General features: G+C 51.2%; 1 protein-coding gene across 1 annotated transcript in view; it reads right to left on the bottom strand.

The window, feature by feature from the left end:
• Positions 1-8,121: 8,121 nt before the first annotated feature.
• LOC118375281 (kinesin-like protein KIF26B) overlaps positions 8,122-23,539 on the bottom strand; it is a 91,344-nt gene continuing 75,926 nt past the window's right edge. The window contains exons 3-5 of the mRNA XM_035761796.2: positions 18,549-19,232; positions 10,099-10,265; positions 8,122-8,206 (exon numbers count right to left, since the gene is read on the bottom strand). Of these exons, the coding sequence (XP_035617689.1) occupies positions 8,200-8,206; positions 10,099-10,265; positions 18,549-19,232 (858 nt within the window). The 3' untranslated portion in view covers positions 8,122-8,199. The remainder of the gene's footprint in view (positions 8,207-10,098; positions 10,266-18,548; positions 19,233-23,539) is intronic.

Genomic DNA, 23,539 nt, shown 5'->3' with positions numbered 1-23,539 from the left:
TGTTCATGACACACAGTGGCCATGGAAGGAGAGATGTTCATGACACACAGTGACCATGGTAGGAGAGATGTTCATGACACACAGTGACCATGGTAGGAGAGATGTTCATGACACACAGTGGCCATGGTAGGAGAGATGTTCATGACACACAGTGACCATGGAAGGAGAGATGTTCATGACACACAGTGACCATGGAAGGAGAGATGTTCATGACACACAGTGACCATGGTAGGAGAGATGTTCATGACACACAGTGACCATGGAAGGAGCGATGTTCATGACACACAGTGGCCATGGTAGGAGAGATGTTCATGACACACATTGGCCATGGTAGGAGAGATGTTCATGACACACATTGGCCATGGTAGGAGAGATATTCATGACACAAAGTGGCCATGGTAGGAGAGATGTTCAGAGTAGGGATAACCAGGGATGTTCTCTGTTTAGTGAGTCCGCCAGATCAGAGGCAGTAGGGACGACCAGGGATGTTCTCTGTTTAGTGAGTCCGCCAGATCAGAGGCAGTAGGGAAGACCAGGGATGTTCTCTGTTTAGTGAGTCCGCCAGATCAGAGGCAGTAGGGATGACCAGGGATGTTCTCTGTTTTGTGAGTCCACCAGATCAGAGGCAGTAGGGACGACCAGGGATGTTCTCTGTTTAGTGAGTCCGCCAGATCAGAGGCAGTAGGGATGACCAGGGATGTTCTCTGTTTAGTGAGTCCACCAGATCAGAGGCAGTAGGGACGACCAGGGATGTTCTCTGTTTAGTGAGTCCGCCAGATCAGAGGCAGTAGGGATGACCAGGGATGTTCTCTGTTTAGTGAGTCCGCCAGATCAGAGGCAGTAGGGATGACCAGGGATGTTCTCTGTTTAGTGAGTCCACCAGATCAGAGGCAGTAGGGACGACCAGGGATGTTCTCTGTTTAGTGAGTCCGCCAGATCAGAGGCAGTAGGGATGACCAGGGATGTTCTCTGTTTAGTGAGTCCAGTAGGGATGACCAGATCAGAGGCAGTAGGGATGACCAGGGATGTTCTCTGTTTAGTGAGTCCCACCAGAGGCAGTAGGGGACCAGGGAGTTTAGTGGTCCACCAGACAGAGGCAGTAGGGAGGGATGTTCTCTGTTTAGTGAGTCCACCAGATCAGAGGCAGTAGGGATGACCAGGGATGTTCTCTGTTTAGTGAGTCCGCCAGATCAGAGGCAGTAGGGATGACCAGGGATGTTCTCTGTTTTGTGAGTCCACCAGATCAGAGGCAGTAGGGACGACCAGGGACCAGGGATGTTCTCTGTTTAGTGAGTCCGCCAGATCAGAGGCAGTAGGGACGACCAGGGATGTTCTCTGTTTAGTGAGTCCGCCAGATCAGAGTAGGGATGACCAGGGATGTTCTCTGTTTAGTGAGTCCACCAGATCAGAGGCAGTAGGGATGACCAGGATGTTCTCTGTTTAGTGAGTCCACCAGATCAGAGGCAGTAGGGATGACCAGGGATGTTCTCTGTTTAGTGAGTCCGCCAGATCAGAGGCAGTCAGGGATGTTCTCTGTTTAGTGAGTCCACCAGATCAGAGGCAGTAGGGACGACCAGGGATGTTCTCTGTTTAGTGAGGGTCCGCCAGATCAGAGGCAGACCAGGGAGGGATCCACCAGATCCAGACCAGGGATGTTCTCTGTTTAGTGAGTCCCCCAGATCAGAGGCAGTAGGGATGACCAGGGATGTTCTCTGTTTAGTGAGTCCACCAGATCAGAGGCAGTAGGGACGACCAGGGATGTTCTCTGTTTAGTGAGTCCGCCAGATCAGAGGCAGTAGGGACGACCAGGGATGTTCTCTGTTTAGTGAGTCCACCAGATCAGAGGCAGTAGGGTTGACCAGGGATGTTCTCTGTTTAGTGAGTCCCCCAGATCAGAGGCAGTAGGGACGACCAGGGATGTTCTCTGTTTAGTGAGCCCACCAGATCAGAGTCCAGTAGGGACGACCAGGGATGTTCTCTGTTTAGTGAGTCCACCAGATCAGAGGCAGTAGGGATGACCAGGGATGTTCTCTGTTTAGTGAGTCCACCAGATCAGAGGCAGTAGGGACGACCAGGGATGTTCTCTGTTTAGTGAGCCCACCAGATCAGAGGCAGTAGGGACGACCAGGGATGTTCTCTGTTTAGTGAGTCCACCAGATCAGAGGCAGTAGGGACGACCAGGGATGTTCTCTGTTTAGTGAGTCCACCAGATCAGAGGCAGTAGGGACGACCAGGGATGTTCTCTGTTTAGTGAGTCCACCAGATCAGAGGCAGTAGGGACAGACCAGGGATGTTCTCTGTTTAGTGAGTCCACCAGATCAGAGGCAGTAGGGACGACCAGGGATGTTCTCTGTTTAGTGAGTCCCCAGATCAGAGGCAGTAGGACGACCAGACCAGGGACCAGAGGATGTTCTCTGTTTAGTGAGTCCACCAGATCAGAGGCAGTAGGGACGACCAGGGATGTTCTCTGTTTAGTGAGTCCACCAGATCAGAGGCAGTAGCGTTGACCAGGGATGTTCTCTGTTTAGTGAGTCCACCAGATCAGAGGCAGTAGCGTTGACCAGGGATGTTCTCTGTTTAGTGAGTCCCCCCAGATCAGAGGCAGTAGGGACGACCAGGGATGTTCTCTGTTTAGTGAGCCCACCAGATCAGAGGCAGTAGGGACGACCAGGGATGTTCTCTGTTTAGTGAGTCCACCAGATCAGAGGCAGTAGGGATGACCAGGGATGTTCTCTGTTTAGTGAGTCCGCCAGATCAGAGGCAGTAGGGATGACCAGGGATGTTCTCTGTTTAGTGAGTCCACCAGATCAGAGGCAGTAGGGACGACCAGGGATGTTCTCTGTTTAGTGAGTCCGCCAGATCAGAGGCAGTAGGGACGACCAGGGATGTTCTCTGTTTAGTGAGTCCGCCAGATCAGAGGCAGTAGGGATGACCAGGGATGTTCTCTGTTTAGTGAGTCCGCCAGATCAGAGGCAGTAGGGATGACCAGGGATGTTCTCTGTTTCGTGAGTCCACCAGATCAGAGGCAGTAGGGACGACCAGGGATGTTCTCTGTTTAGTGAGTCCGCCAGATCAGAGGCAGTAGGGACGACCAGGGATGTTCTCTGTTTAGTGAGTCCACCAGATCAGAGGCAGTAGCGTTGACCAGGGATGTTCTCTGTTTAGTGAGTCCCCCCAGATCAGAGGCAGTAGGGACGACCAGGGATGTTCTCTGTTTAGTGAGCCCACCAGATCAGAGGCAGTAGGGACGACCAGGGATGTTCTCTGTTTAGTGAGTCCGCCAGATCAGAGGCAGTAGGGACGACCAGGGATGTTCTCTGTTTAGTGAGTCCACCAGATCAGAGGCAGTAGGGACGACCAGGGATGTTCTCTGTTTAGTGAGTCCACCAGATCAGAGGCAGTAGGGAAGACCAGGGATGTTCTCTGTTTAGTGAGTCCGCCAGATCAGAGGCAGTAGGGACGACCAGGGATGTTCTCTGTTTAGTGAGTCCGCCAGATCAGAGGCAGTAGGGAAGACCAGGGATGTTCTCTGTTTAGTGAGTCCGCCAGATCAGAGGCAGTAGGGATGACCAGGGATGTTCTCTGTTTTGTGAGTCCACCAGATCAGAGGCAGTAGGGACGACCAGGGATGTTCTCTGTTTAGTGAGTCCGCCAGATCAGAGGCAGTAGGGACGACCAGGGATGTTCTCTGTTTAGTGAGTCCGCCAGATCAGAGGCAGTAGGGATGACCAGGGATGTTCTCTGTTTAGTGAGTCCGCCAGATCAGAGGCAGTAGGGATGACCAGGGATGTTCTCTGTTTCATGAGTCCACCAGATCAGAGGCAGTAGGGACGACCAGGGATGTTCTCTGTTTAGTGAGTCCACCAGATCAGAGGCAGTAGGGAAGACCAGGGATGTTCTCTGTTTAGTGAGTCCGCCAGATCAGAGGCAGTAGGGATGACCAGGGATGTTCTCTGTTTTGTGAGTCCACCAGATCAGAGGCAGTAGGGACGACCAGGGATGTTCTCTGTTTAGTGAGTCCGCCAGATCAGAGGCAGTAGGGACGACCAGGGATGTTCTCTGTTTAGTGAGTCCGCCAGATCAGAGGCAGTAGGGATGACCAGGGATGTTCTCTGTTTAGTGAGTCCGCCAGATCAGAGGCAGTAGGGATGACCAGGGATGTTCTCTGTTTAGTGAGCCCGCCAGATCAGAGGCAGTAGGGACGACCAGGGATGTTCTCTGTTTAGTGAGTCCACCAGATCAGAGGCAGTAGGGATGACCAGGGATGTTCTCTGTTTAGTGAGTCCGCCAGATCAGAGGCAGTAGGGACGACCAGGGATGTTCTCTGTTTTCGTGAGTCCACCAAATCAGAGGCAGTAGGGACGACCAGGGATGTTCTCTGTTTAGTGAGTCCGCCAGATCAGAGGCAGTAGGGACGACCAGGGATGTTCTCTGTTTAGTGAGTCCACCAGATCAGAGGCAGTAGGGACGACCAGGGATGTTCTGTGTTTAGTGAGTCCACCAGATCAGAGGCAGTAGGGACGACCAGGATGTTCTCTGTTTAGTGAGTCCACCAGATCAGAGGAAGTAGGGACGACCAGGGATGTTCTCTGTTTAGTGAGTCCGCCAGATCAGAGGCAGTAGGGACGACCAGGGATGTTCTCTGTTTAGTGAGTCCGCCAGATCAGAGGCAGTAGGGACGACCAGGGATGTTCTCTGTTTAGTGAGTCCACCAGATCAGAGGCAGTAGCGTTGACCAGGGATGTTCTCTGTTTAGTGAGTCCCCCAGATCAGAGGCAGTAGGGACGACCAGGGATGTTCTCTGTTTAGTGAGCCCACCAGATCAGAGGCAGTAGGGACGACCAGGGATGTTCTCTGTTTAGTGAGCCCACCATATCAGAGGCAGTAGGGACGACCAGGGATGTTCTCTGTTTAGTGAGTCCACCAGATCAGAGGCAGTAGGGACGACCAGGGATGTTCTCTGTTTAGTGAGTCCACCAGATCAGAGGCAGTAGGGACGACCAGGGATGTTCTCTGTTTAGTGAGTCCACCAGATCAGAGGCAGTAGGGACGACCAGGGATGTTCTCTGTTTAGTGAGTCCACCAGATCAGAGGCAGTAGGGACGACCAGGGATGTTCTCTGTTTAGTGAGTCCGCCAGATCAGAGGCAGTAGGGACGACCAGGGATGTTCTCTGTTTAGTGAGTCCACCAGATCAGAGGCAGTAGGGACGACCAGGGATGTTCTCTGTTTAGTGAGTCCACCAGATCAGAGGCAGTAGGGACGACCAGGGATGTTCTCTGTTTAGTGAGTCCACCAGATCAGAGGCAGTAGCGTTGACCAGGGATGTTCTCTGTTTAGTGAGTCCCCCAGATCAGAGGCAGTAGGGACGACCAGGGATGTTCTCTGTTTAGTGAGCCCACCAGATCAGAGGCAGTAGGGACGACCAGGGATGTTCTCTGTTTAGTGAGTCCACCAGATCAGAGGCAGTAGGGATGACCAGGGATGTTCTCTGTTTAGTGAGTCCGCCAGATCAGAGGCAGTAGGGACGACCAGGGATGTTCTCTGTTTCGTGAGTCCACCAGATCAGAGGCAGTAGGGACGACCAGGGATGTTCTCTGTTTAGTGAGTCCGCCAGATCAGAGGCAGTAGGGACGACCAGGGATGTTCTCTGTTTAGTGAGTCCGCCAGATCAGAGGCAGTAGGGACGACCAGGGATGTTCTCTGTTTAGTGAGTCCGCCAGATCAGAGGCAGTAGGGATGACCAGGGATGTTCTCTGTTTCGTGAGTCCACCAGATCAGAGGCAGTAGGGACGACCAGGGATGTTCTCTGTTTAGTGAGTCCGCCAGATCAGAGGCAGTAGGGACGACCAGGGATGTTCTCTGTTTAGTGAGTCCACCAGATCAGAGGCAGTAGCGTTGACCAGGGATGTTCTCTGTTTAGTGAGTCCCCCCAGATCAGAGGCAGTAGGGACGACCAGGGATGTTCTCTGTTTAGTGAGCCCACCAGATCAGAGGCAGTAGGGACGACCAGGGATGTTCTCTGTTTAGTGAGTCCACCAGATCAGAGGCAGTAGGGACGACCAGGGATGTTCTCTGTTTAGTGAGTCCACCAGATCAGAGGCAGTAGGGACGACCAGGGATGTTCTCTGTTTAGTGAGCCCACCAGATCAGAGGCAGTAGGGACGACCAGGGATGTTCTCTGTTTAGTGAGTCCACCAGATCAGAGGCAGTAGGGACGACCAGGGATGTTCTCTGTTTAGTGAGTCCACCAGATCAGAGGCAGTAGGGACGACCAGGGATGTTCTCTGTTTAGTGAGTCCACCAGATCAGAGGCAGTAGGGACGACCAGGGATGTTCTCTGTTTAGTGAGTCCGCCAGATCAGAGGCAGTAGGGACGACCAGGGATGTTCTCTGTTTAGTGAGTCCACCAGATCAGAGGCAGTAGGGACGACCAGGGATGTTCTCTGTTTAGTGAGTCCACCAGATCAGAGGCAGTAGGGACGACCAGGGATGTTCTCTTGATAAGTGCATTTTCCTGTCCTGCTTAACATTCAAAATGTAACGAGTACTTTTGGGTGTCAAGGAAAATGTAGTGAAGTAAAAGTATTCAAACATATAAATAGCAAAGTCAAGTACAGATACCCCAAAGAACTACTTAAGTAGTTTTTTTACTTAAGTACTTTACACCACTGCATAACGGTGAGTGGACCTTTATCCAGCTCCTATGAAAAGTGGGTAAAACCCTCCATATTCTAAATGGCCTTGTCTGAATTATACACCCACGGGGATCCATTACGGTGCCTGTAACTCTATTTAGACATGACTACTTAAAAAATTGCCTTGTCTTTTTAGGCCTTATCAATAGCCTAGTGAATTTAATATTTCTTATTGATTATGTTTGGCAGACTGCATTTTGCAGTGGCCTAGCCCCTATATCAGGGGGAATGCTCTAGATGATGTTTAACAATGTATTTCTATATTGAAGCAATGCAACTAGAACAATGTGGACTGAAAACATGTTTAACATATTTAGCAAATATGGGGCAGGCTATTTAACGAATTAGGCTATAAACAGATTAACATTCGAATTGGAGTTGAACAACGCAATACATACATTTTTTAAAATATATAACCTGAAGAAACGCCATATTTAGCCATGGAGCACGTTCTGATTGGCCAGTGAGGAGCCACGCCTCGACACACCCACAAATTGTTCATTCATCAAAACCCAGCTGCTGCGCCCAGCAGCACACCCCCGAACCTAGAACGCTACAGCCAGAGGTAAGATCTGCCATTGCATTATGTTTGTTAAAATAGAGCCCATGGTGTCTGCCGCACAGATACCAGAGTTAACATACAACACAGTTATCTAGTTGTATCTCTATCCCTCTCTCTCCCTCACTATGTCAGGATGGAGAGAACAGAGACCAGAGTTATCTAGTTGTATCTCTATCCCTCCCTCTCTCCCTCACTATGTCAGGATGGAGAGAACAGAGACCAGAGTTATCTAGTTGTATCTCTATCCCTCCCTCTCTCCCTCACTATGTCAGGATGGAGAGAACAGAGACCAGAGTTAACATACAACACAGACTTAAGACAAATCAAAGGTTAGAATTATAAATCTAGAAGAAAGACTACAGATCAGAGGTTTGGGTTTAATCTACAGAGATCAGAGGTGGTATATCCTTAATTATAAACTGGGTGGTTCGAGCCCTGAATGCTGATTGGCTGACAGCCGCGCTATATCAGGCCATATACCACGGGTAAAACAAAACACATATTTTTACTGCTCTAATTACATTGGTAACCAGTTTATAATAGCAATAAGGCACCTCTGGGTTTTGTGGTCGTTGTGCCTAAGAACAGCCCATAGCCGTGGTATATTGGCCAAATATCACACCCCCTCTGACCTTATTGCTTAATTATCAACCGGTGGTTCGAGCCCCGAATGCTGATTGGCCTTGCGTTGTGCCTAACAACAGCCCATAGCCGTGGTATATTGGCCAAATATCACACCCCCCAGGCCTTATTGCTTTAATCTAGCCAGAAAACATTCAGCAGTATAGGGAGATAGGACATTTAGGATAAGGTTCGTATTTGAGAAGGGATGTGTAACACAATGTATTGCAGAGTGAAATACCTGGAGGTATGCAATGCAGAATCTGCCCTCACATTTTTTGTGGGACGGCGTTTGGAGGAGAATGTCGGCCTCGATGTCTTAATAACTGTCATAGATACAGACACGGAGATATTAATGTTTTGACATTAGTTATTCATGTATCGCCTGAGTTATTGAAGACTGTACTAGGATGTGTGCGTGTGTTTTATTGATGTACTGTCAGTCTCAATATTCCTGTTATTGATGATGTACAGAGCATTCAGAAAGTATTCAGGCTTCCCTTTTTCCACATTTTCTTACATTACAGCCTTTTCCCCCCTCATCAATCTACACACAATACCCCATAATGACGGGGAATTTTTTTTTTTTTTTTTTTAGATATTTCTGAAAATGTATTAAAAATGTAATATGGAAATATCAGCAGAAATTACAGCCTCGAGTCTTCTTGTGTATGAAGCTACAAGCTTGGCACACCTGTATTTGGGAAGTTTCTCCCATTCTTCTCTGCAGAACCTCTCAAGCTCTGTCTGGTTGGATGGGGAGTATTGCTGCAAAGCTATTTTCAGGTCTCTCCAAAAATCCCGAAGTCAATCCTGTGTTGTTTTGGCTGTAGGGTCATTTTCCTTTTAGAAGGTGAACCTTTGCCCCATTCTGAGGTCCTGAGTGCTCTGGAGCAGGTTTTCATCAAGGTCCGTTCATCTTTCCCTCGATCCTGACTAGTCTCCGAGTCCCTGCCTCTGAAAAATATCCCCACAGTATGATGCTGCCACCACCATGCTTCACCGTAGGGATGGTGCCAGGTTTCTTCCAGACGTGATGCTTCGCATTCAGGCCAAAGAGTTCAATCTTGGTTTCATCAGACCAGGGAATCTTGTTTCTCATGGTCTGAGATTCCTTTAGGTGACTTTTTGGCAAACTCTAAGCGGGTTGTCATGTGCCTTTTACTGAGGAGTGGCTTTTGTCTGGCCACTACTACCATTAAGGCCTGATTGGTGGAGTGCTGCAGAGATGGTTGTCCTTCTGGAAGGTTCTCCCATCTCCACAGAGGAACTCTGGAGCTCTGTCGGAGTGACCATTGGATTCTTGGTCACCTCCCTGACCAAGGCCCTTCTCCCACGATTGCTCAGTTTGGCCGGGATGCCAGCTCTAGGAAGAGTCTTGGTGGTTCCAAACTTCTTCCAATTAAGAATGAAGGAGGACACTGTGCTCTTGAGGACTTTCAATGCTGGTACCATTCCCCAGATCTGTGCCTCAACACAATCCTGTCTCGGAGCTCTACGGACAATTTGTCCGACCTCATGGCTTGGTTTTTGCTCTGACATGCACTGTCAACTGTGGGACCTCATAGAGACAGGTGTGTGCCTTTCTAAATCATGTCCAATTGAATTTACCACAGGTGGACCAATCAAGTTGTAGAAACATATCAAGGATGATCAATGGAAACCAGATGCACCGGAGATCAATTTAGAGTCTCATAGCAAAGGGTCTGAATACTTATGTAAATACTTGTGTTTTTTATTTTTAATACATTTGAAAACATTTCTAAAATCCTGTTTTTCATTTTGTCATTATGGGGTATTGTGTTTAAGATTGAGGCAAAACATTTATTTAATCAACTTTAGGATAAGGCTGTAACGTAAAAAAATGTGGAAATGGTCAATACTTTCCGAATGCACTGTAACTTATACGTCTACTGAATATAGAACTGGTTAACAGGCCACACACACACACACACACACACACACACACACACACACACACACACACACACACACACACACACACACACACACACACACACACACACACACACACACATACACACACACACACACACACACACACACGTCTCTTTCCACACAGTTGACTCATTTGGGAAGATTGCAGGGGAAGGGCTGAAGGACTCTGCAGGCCTTTGTCAGTGTGAGTGTGTCTAACTGTGTGTTTACATGTACACTGTATGAAGGTGTGAAGTTATATAAATCTGGTTGTTCTTACCTGGCGAAGAACGATGCAGCGGCAGAGGTGGTGGTTGGGGTTGCCGTGGTAACCTGCAAAGTGGGAGGGACCTTGGAAGGTGAGGGGGCGGGGAGATCAGCATTGTAGTGGTTCAGAGCCTCCTCCGTCAGACCCTCTCTACACCCCTCTGATATCATCTGCGAGATCTACACACACACACACAGTAGTAAGAATATAGGACTGGAGGAACTACACCTGTTTGTTTGCTTTAAGGAGAGAAAAGAACAGGTCTTCCTTCTACTGGTGACACAGTGCCAGTCAGGCCAGAGGGAGACCTGGTGCCATCCTCCTCCATCTGTCACCTCCATATTACTGTCTCTCTCTCTGTCTCTCTCTCTGTCTCTCTCTCTGTCTCTCTCTCTGTCTCTGTCTCTCTGTCTCTGTCTCTCTCTCTCTCTCTCTCTCTCTCTCTCTGTCTCTCTCTCTGTCTCTCTCTCTGTCTCTGTCTCTGTCTCTGTCTGTCTCTCTGTCTGTCTCTCTGTCTGTCTCTCTGTCTCTGTCTCTCTGTCTCTGTCTCTCTGTCTCTGTCTCTCTGTCTCTGTCTCTCTGTCTCTGTCTCTCTGTCTCTGTCTCTCTGTCTCTGTCTCTCTGTCTCTCTCTCTCTCTGTCTCTGTCTCTCTCTGTCTCTGTCTCTGTCTCTCTCTGTCTCTGTCTCTGTCTCTCTCTCTCATTGTTCCTCTTGAACGTGTTGATCAATTTAACCTTAACAATTTATTTTCACATTTTCAGTAATGTTTGTTAAGTATAAAGAATATTCATAAAACTAATGCATTGGATTCATCTAGTGATTCAGATAGTATTTTTGACTATAGGTGCTTTAGATTGTATGGGGCTGTAAGTCCTATCCAGTATCCACCACTAATATGTTGTCCTACCTGGATGGATGAAGCTCAGCGGCCATTTTGTGCCAGCAGGCTCACGCCATATCGCTGTCTCAGCATTCTTTAAATGTCATCCCGATATAGAGAACCATTTATAAAGCTCTCTCTCTCCCTCCTTTTCTCCCCTCTCCCCCAAACCTCTCCATCTCCTCACTCTGCTTTCTTCTCAACTCCCTAGCTCCCCCCTCAACATGCACACACACCCCAGCAGTAGTGTAGCTCTGGAGGTTCTGTGTGACCTGTCTGAATTCACAGTGATTTATCATCATGTTCTCGCTCTGCTCTAATGGTAAAACAGGAGTGTTAATGTCACACTATGTTACTGCAGGGAAGAGGAGAGAGGAGCTACACAGGACACACACACACACGGTTGATTGATTGGCTAATTAGTGTAGAAGTAGTCTACTTGCATCATCCACAGACCAAAATACCTGATTTAGAAACAGAAATATAGGACATCTGCCACATACACCATACTGGGAGGTGTGTGTGTGTGTGTGTGTGTGTCTACTCGATCGGGTGCCAGCACTTGACTGCTTGCGGGAGCCTAACCCTTCTTGATTAGCGTGCAGCTGTTCTACACTGCTAAAGCATGTTATTAGTATCACAGGGCTATGCTACAGGCTAGGCATTGCTACAGGCTAGGCATACTATGGCATAATGTGAAGACAATGGCTGACTGATGGCTCTTTGATGGGCATCGTGCCATCTCAGCACAAGGAAAATGGAGGGAAGAAATCAAATGGACTCGTATATCTTAAAGCTCCTGAGTGGAGCAGCGGTCAAAGGCACTGCATCTCAGTGCTAGAGGCATCACTATAGACCCTGGTTCGATCCCGGGATGTATCACAACCGGCCGTGATCGGGAGTCCCATAGGGCAGCACACAATTGGCCCAGCATCGTCCGGGTTAGGGGAGGGTTTGGCCGGGGAAGGTAGGTCGTCATTGTAAAATAAGAATTTATTCTTAACTGACTTGCCTAGTTAAATAAAGGTTACATTTAAATAATAATAATATCCTCCTGACTTTATTCCACAGACACACAGTGTATTTCTAGTAGCACCCTGGGCTGTGTGCCAGCGGGCCTCAGAAAGGTGACCTTGAGACAGGGGATGGAGGGAGAGAGGAGAGAAAAGGAGGGAGGGGACGGAGGGAGAGAGGAGAGAAAAGGAGGGAGGGGACGGAGGGAGAGAGGAGAGAAAAGGAGGGAGGGGATGGAGGGAGAGAGGAGAGAAAAGGAGGGAGGGGATGGAGGGAGAGAGGAGAGAAAAGGAGGGAGGGGACAGAGGGAGAGAGGAGAGAAAGGAGGGAGGGGATGGAGGGAGAGAGGAGAGAAAAGGAGGAAGGGGACGGAGGGAGAGAGGAGAGAAAAGGAGGGAGGGGACGGAGGGAGAGAGGAGAGAAAAGGAGGGAGGGGACGGAGGGAGGGAGAAAGGAGAGAAAAGGAGGGAGGGGACGGAGGGAGGGAGAGGAGAGAAAAGGAGGGAGGGGACGGAGGGAGGGAGGGAGAGGAGAGAAAAGGAAGGAGGGGACGGAGGGAGGGAGAGAGGAGAGAAATTGAGGGAGGGGACGGAGGGAGAGGAGAGAAAAGGAGGGAGGGGACGGAGGGGACAGAGGGAGAGAGGAGAGAAAAGGAGGGAGGGGACAGAGGGAGAGAGGAGAGAAAAGGAGGGAGGGGACAGAGGGGAGAGGAGAGAAAAGGAGGGAGGGGACAGAGGGAGAGAGGAGAGAAAAGGAGGGAGGGGACAGAGGGAGAGAGGAGAGAAAAGGAGGGAGGGGACAGAGGGAGAGGAGAGAAAAGGAGGGAGGGGACAGAGGGAGAGAGGAAGGAGGGGACGGAGGGAGAGAGGAGAGAAAAGGAAGGAGGGGACGGAGGGAGAGAGGAGAGAAAAGGAGGGAGGGGGAGGGAGGGAGAGAGGAGAGAAAAGGAGGGAGGGGACGGAGGGAGAGAGGAGAGAAAAGGAGGGAGGGGACGGAGGGAGAGAGGAGAGAAAAGGAAGGAGGGACGGGGGGAGAGAGGAGAGAAAAGGAAGGAGGGGACGGAGGGAGAGAGGAGAGAAAAGGAAGGAGGGGGCGGAGGGAGAGAGGAGAGAAAAAGAGGGAGGGGACGGGGGGAGAGGAGAGAAAAGGAAGGAGGGGACGGGGGGGAGAGGAGAGAAAAGGAAGGAGGGACGGATGGAGGAGAGAAAAGGAAGGAGGGGACGGGGAGAGAGGAGAGAAAAGGAAGGAGGGGACGGAGGGAGAGGAGAGAAAAGGAAGGAGGGAGGAGAGGAGAGAAAAGGAGGGAGGGGACGGAGGGAGAGAGGAGAGAAAAGGAAGGAGGGGACGGGGGAGAGAGGAGAGAAAAGGAAGGAGGGGACGGAGGGAGAGAGGAGAGAAAAGGAAGGAGGGGACGGGGGGAGAGAGGAGAGAAAAGGAAGGAGGGGACAGAGGGAGAGAGGAGAGAAAAGGAGGGAAGGGAAGGAGGGGACGGAGGGAGAGAGGAGAGAAAGGAAGGAGGGACGGAGGGAGAGAGGAGAGAAAGGAAGGAGGAGACGGAGGGAGAGAGGAGAGAAAAGGAGGAGGGGGAGGGAGAGGAGAGAGGGGAGGGGAGAGAGGGAGAGGAGAGAAAAGGAGGGAGGGGACAGAGGGAGAGAGGAAGGAGGGGAAAGGAGAGAGGAGGAGGAAAAGGAGGGACGGAGGGAGAGGAGAGAAAAGGAAGGAGGGGACAGAGAGGAGAGAAAAGGAAGGAGGGGACGGAGGGAAAGAGAGAAAAGGAAGGAGGGGACGGGGGAGAGAGAGAGAGAAAAGGAAGGAGGGGACGGGGGAGGGAGAGAAAAGGAAGGAGGGGAGGAGAAGGAGAGAAAAGGAAGGAGGGGACGGAGGGAGAGAGGAGAGAAAAGGAGGGAGGGGATGGAGGGAGAGAGGAGAGAAAAGGAAGGAGGGGATGGAGGGAGAGAGGAGAGAAAAGGAAGGAGGGGGCAGAGGGAGAGAGGAGAGAAAAGGAAGGAGGGGACGGAGGGAGAGAGGAGAGAAAAGGAGGGAGGGGACGGAGGGAGAGAGGAGAGAAAAGGAGGGAGGGGCGGAGGGAGAGAGAGAGGAGAGAAAAGGAAGGAGGGGACGGAGGGAGAGAGGAGAGAAAAAGAGGGAGGGGCGGAGGGAGAGAGGAGAGAAAATGAGGGAGGGGACGGAGGGAGAGAAAAGGGGGAGGGGAGAGAGGAGAGAAAAGGAAGGAGGGGACAGAGGGAGGGGAGAGAGGGGGGAGATGAGGGGAACAGGGGAGGTGAGGGGGTAGGGAGAGGAGGGGAACCAGGGGAGATGAGGGGAACAGGGGAGATGATGGGGTAGAGAGATGAGGTAGAGGGACATGGGGAGGTAGAGGGACATGGGGGGGTAGATAGATGAGGTAGAGGGACATGGGGTGGGAGATTAGGGAGAACAGGGGGTGGGAGATGAGGTGGGACAGGGGTGGGAGAGAGAGAGGGAGGTACAGGGGGAGAGAGATGTGAGGTGAGGGACAGGGGTGGGAGAGAGATGTGAGGTGAGGGACAGGGGATGGGAGAGAGAGATGTGAGGTGAGGGACAGGGGGTGGGAGAGAGATGTGAGGTGAGGGACAGGGGTGGGAGAGAGAGATGTGAGGTGAGGGACAGGGGATGGGAGAGAGAGATGTGAGGTGAGGGACAGGGGGGGGGAGAGAGATGTGAGGTGAGGGACAGGGGATGGGAGAGAGAGATGTGAGGTGAGGGACAGGGGTGGGAGAGAGATGTGAGGTGAGGTACAGGGGATGGGAGAGAGAGATGTGAGGTGAGGTGAGGGACAGGGGGTGGGAGAGAGATGTGAGGTGAGGGACAGGGGTGGGAGAGAGATGTGAGGTGAGGTACAGGGGTTGGGGAGAGATGTGAGGTGAGGTACAGGGGTTGGGAGAGAGATGTGAGGTGAGGGACAGGGGTTGGGAGAGAGATGTGAGGTGAGGGACAGGGGGTGGGAGAGAGATGTGAGGTGAGGTACAGGGGATGGGAGAGAGATGTGAGGTGAGGTACAGGGGATGGGAGAGAGATGTGAGGTGAGGTACAGGGGATGGGAGAGAGAGATGTGGGGTGAGGGACAGGGGGTGGGAGAGAGATGTGAGGTGAGGTACAGGGGTGGGAGAGAGAGATGTGAGGTGAGGTGAGGGAGGGACAGGGGGGTAGGGAGATGAGAGATGTGAGAGGTGAGGTGACAGAGGGAGGTGGGAGGGGTTGGAGAGAGATGTGAGGTGAGGGACAGGGGGTGGGGGAGATGTGAGGTGAGGGACAGGGGTGGGAGAGAGATGTGAGGTGAGGGACAGGGGGTGGTAGGGAGATGTGAGGTGAGGACAGGGGTGGGAGAGATGTGAGGTGAGGTACAGGGGTTGGGAGAGAGATGTGAGGTGAGGACAGGGGTTGGGGGGATGTGAGGTGGGAGAGAGATGAGGTGAGGTACAGGGGATGGGGAGAGATGAGGGGATGGGAGAGAGATGTGAGGTGAGGTACAGGGGATGGGAGAGGATATGTGGGGTGAGGGACAGGGGTGGGAGAGATGTGAGGTGAGGTACAGGGGGGAGAGAGAGATGTGAGGTGAGGGACAGGGGGAGAACAGGGGTGGTAGGGAGATGTGAGGTGAGGGACAGGGGGTGGGAGAGAGATGTGAGGTGAGGACAGGGGGTGGTAGGGAGATGAGGTGAGGACAGGGGTTGGGAGAGAGATGTGAGGTGAGGGACAGGGGGTGGTAGGGAGATGTGAGGTGAGGGACAGGGGGTGGGAGAGAGATGTGAGGTGAGGGACAGGGGTTGGGAGAGAGATGTGAAGTAAGGGACAGGGGGTGGGAGAGAGAGATGTGAGGTGAGGGACAGGGGTGGGAGAGAGATGTGAGGTCAGGTACAGGGGATGGGAGAGAGAGATGTGAGGTGAGGGACAGGGTTGGGAGAGAGAGTTACAGGGGAGAGAGATGTGAGGTGAGGGACAGGGATGGGAGAGAGAGAGGTGAGGTGAGAGACAGGGGTGGGGAGAGATGAGGTGAGGTACAGGGGGTGGGAGAGAGAGATGTGAGGTGAGGGACAGGGGTGGGAGAGAGATGTGAGGTGAGGTACAGGGGATGGGAGAGAGAGATGTGAGGTGAGGGACAGGGGGTGGGAGAGAGATGTGAGGTGAGGTACAGGGGATGGGAGAGAGATGTGAGGTGAGGTACAGGGGGGGGAGAGAGATGTGAGAGGTACAGGGATGGGAGAGAGAGTGGGGTGAGGGACAGGGGTGGGAGAGAGATGTGAGGTGAGGTACAGGGGTGGGAGAGAGATGAGGTGAGGGACAGGGGGAGAACAGGGGTGGTAGGGAGATGTGAGGTGAGGGACAGGGGGTGGGAGAGAGATGTGAGGTGAGGGACAGGGGGTGGTAGGGAGTGAGGTGAGGGACAGGGGTTGGGAGAGAGATGTGAGGTGAGGGACAGGGGGTGGTAGGGAGATGAGGTGAGGGACAGGGGGTGGAGAGAGATGTGAGGTGAGGATGGGAGAGAGATGAAGGGGGACAGGGGTGGGAGAGAGATGTGAGGTGAGGGACAGGGGATGGAGAGAGATGTGAGGTGAGGTACAGGGGATGGGAGAGAGAGAGGTGAGGTACAGGGGTTGGGGTGATGGACAGGGGTGGGGAGAGAGATGTGAGGTGAGGACAGGGGTGGGAGAGAGATGGAGGTGAGGTACAGGGATGGGAGAGAGAGATGTGAGGTGAGGTGAGGACAGGGGGGGAGAGAGATGTGAGGTGGTACAGGGGTGGAGAGAGATGTGAGGTGAGGACAGGGGTGGGAGAGAGATGAGGTGAGGTACAGGGGATGGGAGAGAGATGTGAGGTGAGGGACAGGGGGGGGAGAGAGATGTGAGGTGAGGGACAGGGGTTGGGGAGAGATGTGAGGTGAGGTACAGGGATGGAGAGAGATGTGAGGTACAGGGGATGGGAGAGAGAGATGAGGTGAGGGACAGGGGCTGGGAGAGAGATGTGAGGTGAGGTACAGGGGTGGGAGAGAGAGATGTGAGGTGAGGGACAGGGGGAGAACAGGGGGTGGTAGGGAGATGTGAGGTGAGGGACAGGGGGTGGGAGAGAGATGTGAGGTGAGGTACAGGGGGTGGGAGAGAGATGTGAGGTGAGGGACAGGGGGAGAACAGGGGGTGGTAGGGAGATGTGAGGTGAGGGACAGGGGTGGGAGAGAGAGATGTGAGGTGAGGGACAGGGGGAGAACAGGGGGTGGTAGGGAGATGTGAGGTGAGGGACAGGGGGTGGGAGAGAGAGATGTGAGGTGAGGGACAGGGGGTGGGAGAGAGATGTGAGGTGAGGTACAGGGGATGGGAGAGAGAGATGTGAGGTGAGGAACAGGGGGGAGAACAGGGGTGGTAGGGAGATGTGAGGTGAGGGACAGGGGGTGGGGAGAGATGTGAGGTGAGGTACAGGGATGGGAGAGAGAGATGTGAGGTGAGGGACAGGGGTGGGAGAGAGATGTGAGGTGAGGGACAGGGGGTGGGAGAGGGAGGTGGGAGAGAGATGTGAGGTGAGGTACAGGGGATGGGAGAGAGATGTGAGGTGAGGTACAGGGGATGGGGAGAGAGATGTGAGGTGAGGACAGGGGATGGGAGAGAGATGTGAGGTGAGGACAGGGGATGGGGGGATGGAGGGACAGGGGATGGAGAGAGAGATGTGAGGTGAGGACAGGGATGGGAGAGAGAGATGTGAGGTGAGGGACAGGGTGGGAGAGAGATGTGAGGTGAGGGACAGGGGGTGGGAGAGAGAGATGTGAGGTGAGGGACAGGGGGGAGAACAGGGGGTGGTAGGGAGATGTGATGTGAGGGACAGGGGTGGGAGAGAGACGTGAGGTGAGGGACAGGGGTTGGGAGGGTGATGAGGGAGAACAGGGGTGTGACAGGAGTGTTCCCTCGAGTCCTCATTATCAGGATATTCATTATTACATGTAATCAGAACACAGAGCACTAACTCTCTCTCTCTAATTTGTACATACTTTAAGAACTCCCCCCCCCACCACCTGTCTCTTTCGATAACAGTTTACAGTCCTCACCCAGAAGCCTTTGTTCCAAAAGTTGTCCTCATCTTCCCTTCGGTTACCACTCTCAGCTGTCTGACCTCTTGCTCATGGCTAATATACGCCATCAGGGCCAAACAATCTAATGAACCCTACGTGACTCGACACCCGGGACAGACTGCAACTCGATTTCAGAGGAAAAGGGAGGACAGAAGCTCAGTTCAACCTCACAGTTCCACCTCTCCCTTTGGTCAACAAATTGGAGGAGACATTTTGAAAAATAAGGTCAATCCCTGTCAAAATGGGCCCTAAAGTCAGACACGGAACATAACAATTCCACATTTTGTTTTGTGCCAACCCTCTTTCCAGTTACGCCTTTTTGGAAACAGATCCACTTTCATTTATTTTGATCCTTTCCCCCCCAATTCTATCTACCTGCACTTCAAAAAGCTCATCCATCATCACACACACACACAAACACACACACACACACACACACACACACACACACACACACACCACACACACCACACCTGGTAGGGGTAGAGTGTGACTCCTCCTCCATTGCTGCGAGACATGTACTGGTGAGCCTGCAGGGCTGCCGTGCTCAGTAACGCTCTGCTACCAGAACCGTTATTACTGGGGCTGTGGGGCGGCTGGGCACCGCTGGCTTTACTACTGTGTGCCGGAGAGACGCTCCTCCTCTCAACCCCCAAGCCGACCCCTAGGGAGCTGGGCTTGGACCCATGGCGGGGATACACTCCCTGATGCACAGAGGATGGAGCTGGCGATGAGGAGGCTGGGGCTAGTGCTGAAGAGGCTGTCTGGGCAGGGGTTTTCCCCACAGATGCTGCACCTTGGCAGGGGTTGGAGGCAGTGTGGCTGGGGCTTGAGGATGATGCACTAGAGGAGGACGGAGGCATGGTAGGGTGGTGTGGGTGTGGATGGGGGTAGGCTGCTGAGGCTGGGAGGAGGTAGGCCCAGTCCCGTGGTGCTGTGGGGCCCTGGGGAAGGCCACTGCGGCTGGGCAGGGTGGGGGGCGAGCTGGGGGACAGGTCCCACTGGTCCAAGGTCAGCACCATGTGGACTGCTTCCTGTTTCAGCTGAGTCAGATGAGTGGAACACACGTCACAGCGACTGTCACGCTCGTTCCACGCCCGCCGCGAGCTGTTGGGCACCTGGAGCTTGTCGTGGAGGAGGAGGGAGAAGGAGGGATCCTACGAAATATAGAGAACAAGAGAAGGAGAAAGGTGATTAGTTAAGTTATTTACACTGGTTGACAACACTGCATCTTCACAATGCAGAGGACTGTGGATCTGACATAGGCTGTGGTTGATTCTGATTGTAGTGGACATTACACTAACAATGGAGAAACTAACACAGAACACACACACACAGAGAACACTGGATTTGTATCTATTTGAGCACTCTGAAGCTCTCTGTTCAGAGAGATAAAGCTTCTAAGAGTCGACTGAACAAATAAAAAGGTATTTCTCCTGTCTGACTTTGTCTGCTTGTTTGGTTTAGCAGAAGAAGAAAGACAAAGGCAGAACTCATTAACCAAGTTGTTCAGAGAGAGATTGAAACTACAGATACAGAGAAACACATGAAGAAAAAGGGAAAAATAAGAGATACAGAGAGGAGAGAGAACAGGGTTGGGGTAGACAGAGAGAGAGAGAGAGAGAGAGAGAGAGAGAGAGAGAGAGAGAGAGAACAGAGAGACAGAGAGAGAGAGAACAGAGAGACAGAGAGAGAGAGAACAGGGAGAGAGAGGAGAGAGAGAGAGAGAGAGAGAGAGAGAGAGAGAGAGAGAACAGGGTTGGGGTAGAGAGAGAGAGAGAGAGAGAGAGAGAGAGAGAGAGAGAGAGAGAGAGAGAACAGGGTTGGGGTAGAGAGAGAGAGAGAGAGAGAGAGGGAGAGAGAGAGAGAGAGAGAGAGAGAGAGAGAGAGAGAGAGAGAGAGAGAGAGAGAGAGAGAGAGAGAGAGAGAGAGAGAGAGAGAAAAGGGTTGGGGTAGACAGAGAGAGAGAGAGAGAGAGAGAGAGAGAGAGAACAGGGTTGGGGTAGACAGAGAGAGAGAGAGAGAGAGAGAATACAGGGTTGGGGTAGAGAGAGAGAGAGAGAGAGAGAGAGAGAGAGAGAGAGAGAGAGTACAGGGTTGGGGTAGAGAGAGAGAGAGAGAGAGAACAGGGTTGGGGAGAGAGAGAGAGAGAGAGAGAGAGAGAGAGAGAGAGAGAGAGAGAGGAGAGAGAACAGGGTTGGGGTAGACAGAGAGAGAGAAGAGAGAGAGAGAGAACAGGGTTGGGGTAGACAGAGAGAGAGAGAGAGAGAGAGAGAGAGAGAGAACAGGGTTGGGGTAGACAGAGAGAGAGAGAGAGAGAGAACAGGGTTGGGGTAGACAGAGAGAGAGAGAGAGAGAGAGAGAGAGTTACAGGACAAAATAAAAACCCTCCAACCCAAAAAGGCCTGTGGTGTCGATGGTATCCTCAATGAAATGATCAAATATACAGACAACAAATTCCAATTGGCTATACTAAAACTCTTTAACATCATACTTAGCTCTGGCATCTTCCCCAATATTTGGAACCAAGGACTGATCACCCCAATCCACAAAAGTGGAGACAAATTTGACCCCAATAACTACCGTGGAATATGTGTCAACAGTAACCTTGGGAAAATCCTCTGCATTATTATTAACAGCAGACTCGTACATTTCCTCAATGAAAACAATGTACTGAGCAAATGTCAAATTGGCTTTTTACCAAATTACCGTACAACAGACCATGTATTCACCCTGCACACCTTAATTGACAACCAAACAAACCAAAACAAAGGCAAAGTCTTCTCATGCTTTCTTGATTTCAAAAAGCCTTCGACTCAATTTGGCATGAGGGTCTGCTATACAAACTGATGGAAAGTGGTGTTGGGGGTAAAACATATGACATTATAAAATCCATGTACACAAACAACAAGTGTGCGGTTAAAATTGGCAAAAACACACACATTTCTTCACACAGGGTCGTGGGGTTAGACAGGGATGCAGCTTAAGCCCCACCCTCTTCAACATATATATCAACGAACTGGCGCGGGCACTAGAAAAGTCTGCAGCACCCGGCCTCCCCTGCTAGAATCCGAAGTCAAATGTCTGCTGTTTGCTGATGATCTGGTGCTTCTGTCACCAACCAAGGAGGGCCTACAGCAGCACCTAGATCTTATGCACAGATTCTGTCAGACCTGGGCCCTGACAGTAAATCTCAGTAAGACCAAAATAATGGTGTTCCAAAAAGGTCCAGTCACCAGGACCACAAATACAAATTCCATCTAGACACTGTTGCCCTAGAGCACACAAAAAACTATACATACCTTGGCCTAAACATCAGCGCCACAGGTAACTTCCACAAAGGTGTGAACGATCTGAGAGACAAGGCAAGAAGGGCATTCTATGCCATCAAAAGAAACATAAATTTCAACATACCAATTAGGATTTGGCTAAAAATACTTGAATCAGTCATAGAGCCCATTGCCCTTTATGGTTGTGAGGTCTGGGGTCCCTCACCAACCAAGACTTCACAAAATGGGACAAACACCAAATTGAGACTCTGCACGCAGAATTCTGCAAAAATATCCTCCGCGTACAACGTAAAACACCAAATAATGCATGCAGAGCAGAATTAGGCCGATACCCACTAATTATCAAAATCCAGAAAAGAGCCATTAAATTCTACAACCACCTAAAAGGAAGCGATTCACAAACCTTCCATAACAAAGCCATCACAAACAGAGAGATGAACCTGAGAAGAGTCCCCTAAGCAAGTTGGTCCTGGGGCTCTGTTCACAAACACAAACACACCCTACAGAGCCCCGGAAAACAGCAACACACATTGGAAATAATTGACAAAAACCAAACCAAATCATGAGAAAATAAAAAGATAATTACTTTTTGACACATTGGAAATAATTGACACTACCCTGGCGTTAAAAACAGCGCAAACTAAAATGCTATTTGGCCCTAAACAGAGAGTACACAGCGGCAGAATACCTGACCACTGTGACTGACCCAAACTTAAGGAAAGCTTTGACTATGTACAGACTCAGTGAGCATAGCCTTGTTAATGAGAAAGGCCGCCGTAGGCAGACATGGCTCTCAAGAGAAGACAGGCTATGTGCTCACTGCCCACAAAATGAGGTGGAAACTGAGCTGCACTTCCGAACCTCCTGCCCAATGTATGACCATATTAGAGAGACATATTTCCCTCAGATTACACAGATCCACAAAGAATTCGAAAACAAATCCAATTTTGAAAAACTCCCATATCTACTGGGTGAAATTCCACAGTGTGCCATCACAGCAGCAAGATGTGTGACCTGTTGCCACAAGAAAAGGGCAACCAGAGAAGAACAAACACCATTGTAAATACATCCCATATTTATGCTTATTTATTTTATCTTGTGTCCTTTAACCATTTGTACATTGTTAAAACACTGTATACAGTACATATATATATATATATATATATATATATAGAAACGAGCCCTCTCAGTCAGCTGGTGTTGGACCTCACCAACCAATAAACTGGACTTTAAAATGTGGGACAAACATCCAATTGAAGCCCTACATTCAGAATTCTGTCGGAAAATCTACAAGTCCAGAGAAATACACCAACTAATGCATGTAGGGCAGAATTGGGCCGCTTTCAGTAGTATTGAAAATACAGAGAAGATCATTAACATTTTGGTAACATCTAAATTCAAATCCAAATTCACCTGATCCCAGAAACGAGCCCTCTCAGTCAGCTGGTGTTGGACCTCACCAACCAAGCTGAGCCCAGAAACGAGCCCTCTCAGTCAGCTGGTGTTGACTGACACCAACCAAGCTGATTCCAGAAACGAGCCCTCTCAGTCAGCTGGTGTTGGACATCACCGACCAAGCTGATCCCAGAAACGAGCCCTCTCAGTCAGCTGGTGTTGGACCTCACCAACCAAGCTGAGCCCAGAAATGAGCCCTCTCAGTCAGCTGGTGTTGGACCTCACCAACCAAGCTGAGCCCATAAACGAGCCCTCTCAGTCAGCTGGTGTTGGACCTCACCAACCAAGCTGATCCCAGAAACGAGCCCTCTCAGTCAGCTGGTGTTGGACCTCACCAACCAAGCTGAGCCCAGAAACGAGCCCTCTCAGTCAGCTGGTGTTGGACCTCACCAACCAAGCTGAGCCCAGAAACGAGCCCTCTCAGTCAGCTGGTGTTGACTGACACCAACCAAGCTGAGCCCAGAAATGAGCCCTCTCAATCAGCTGGTGTTGGACCTCACCAACCAAGCTGAGCCCAGAAACAAGCCCTCTCAGTCAGCTGGTGTTGGACCTCACCAACCAAGCTGAGCCCAGAAACAAGCCCTCTCAGTCAGCTGGTGTTGGACCTCACCAACCAAGCTGAGCCCAGAAACAAGCCCTCTCAGTCAGCTGGTGTTGGACCTCACCAACCAAGCTGAGCCCAGAAACGAGCCCTCTCAGTCAGCTGGTGTTGGACCTCA

This window comes from Oncorhynchus keta, chromosome 29 (genome assembly GCF_023373465.1).
Source record: "Oncorhynchus keta strain PuntledgeMale-10-30-2019 chromosome 29, Oket_V2, whole genome shotgun sequence".
In the NCBI taxonomy this organism is placed as follows: Eukaryota; Metazoa; Chordata; class Actinopteri; order Salmoniformes; family Salmonidae; genus Oncorhynchus; species Oncorhynchus keta.
The sequence above is the reverse complement of the archived record's forward strand: the minus strand, read 5'-3'. Positions and strand labels throughout refer to the sequence as shown.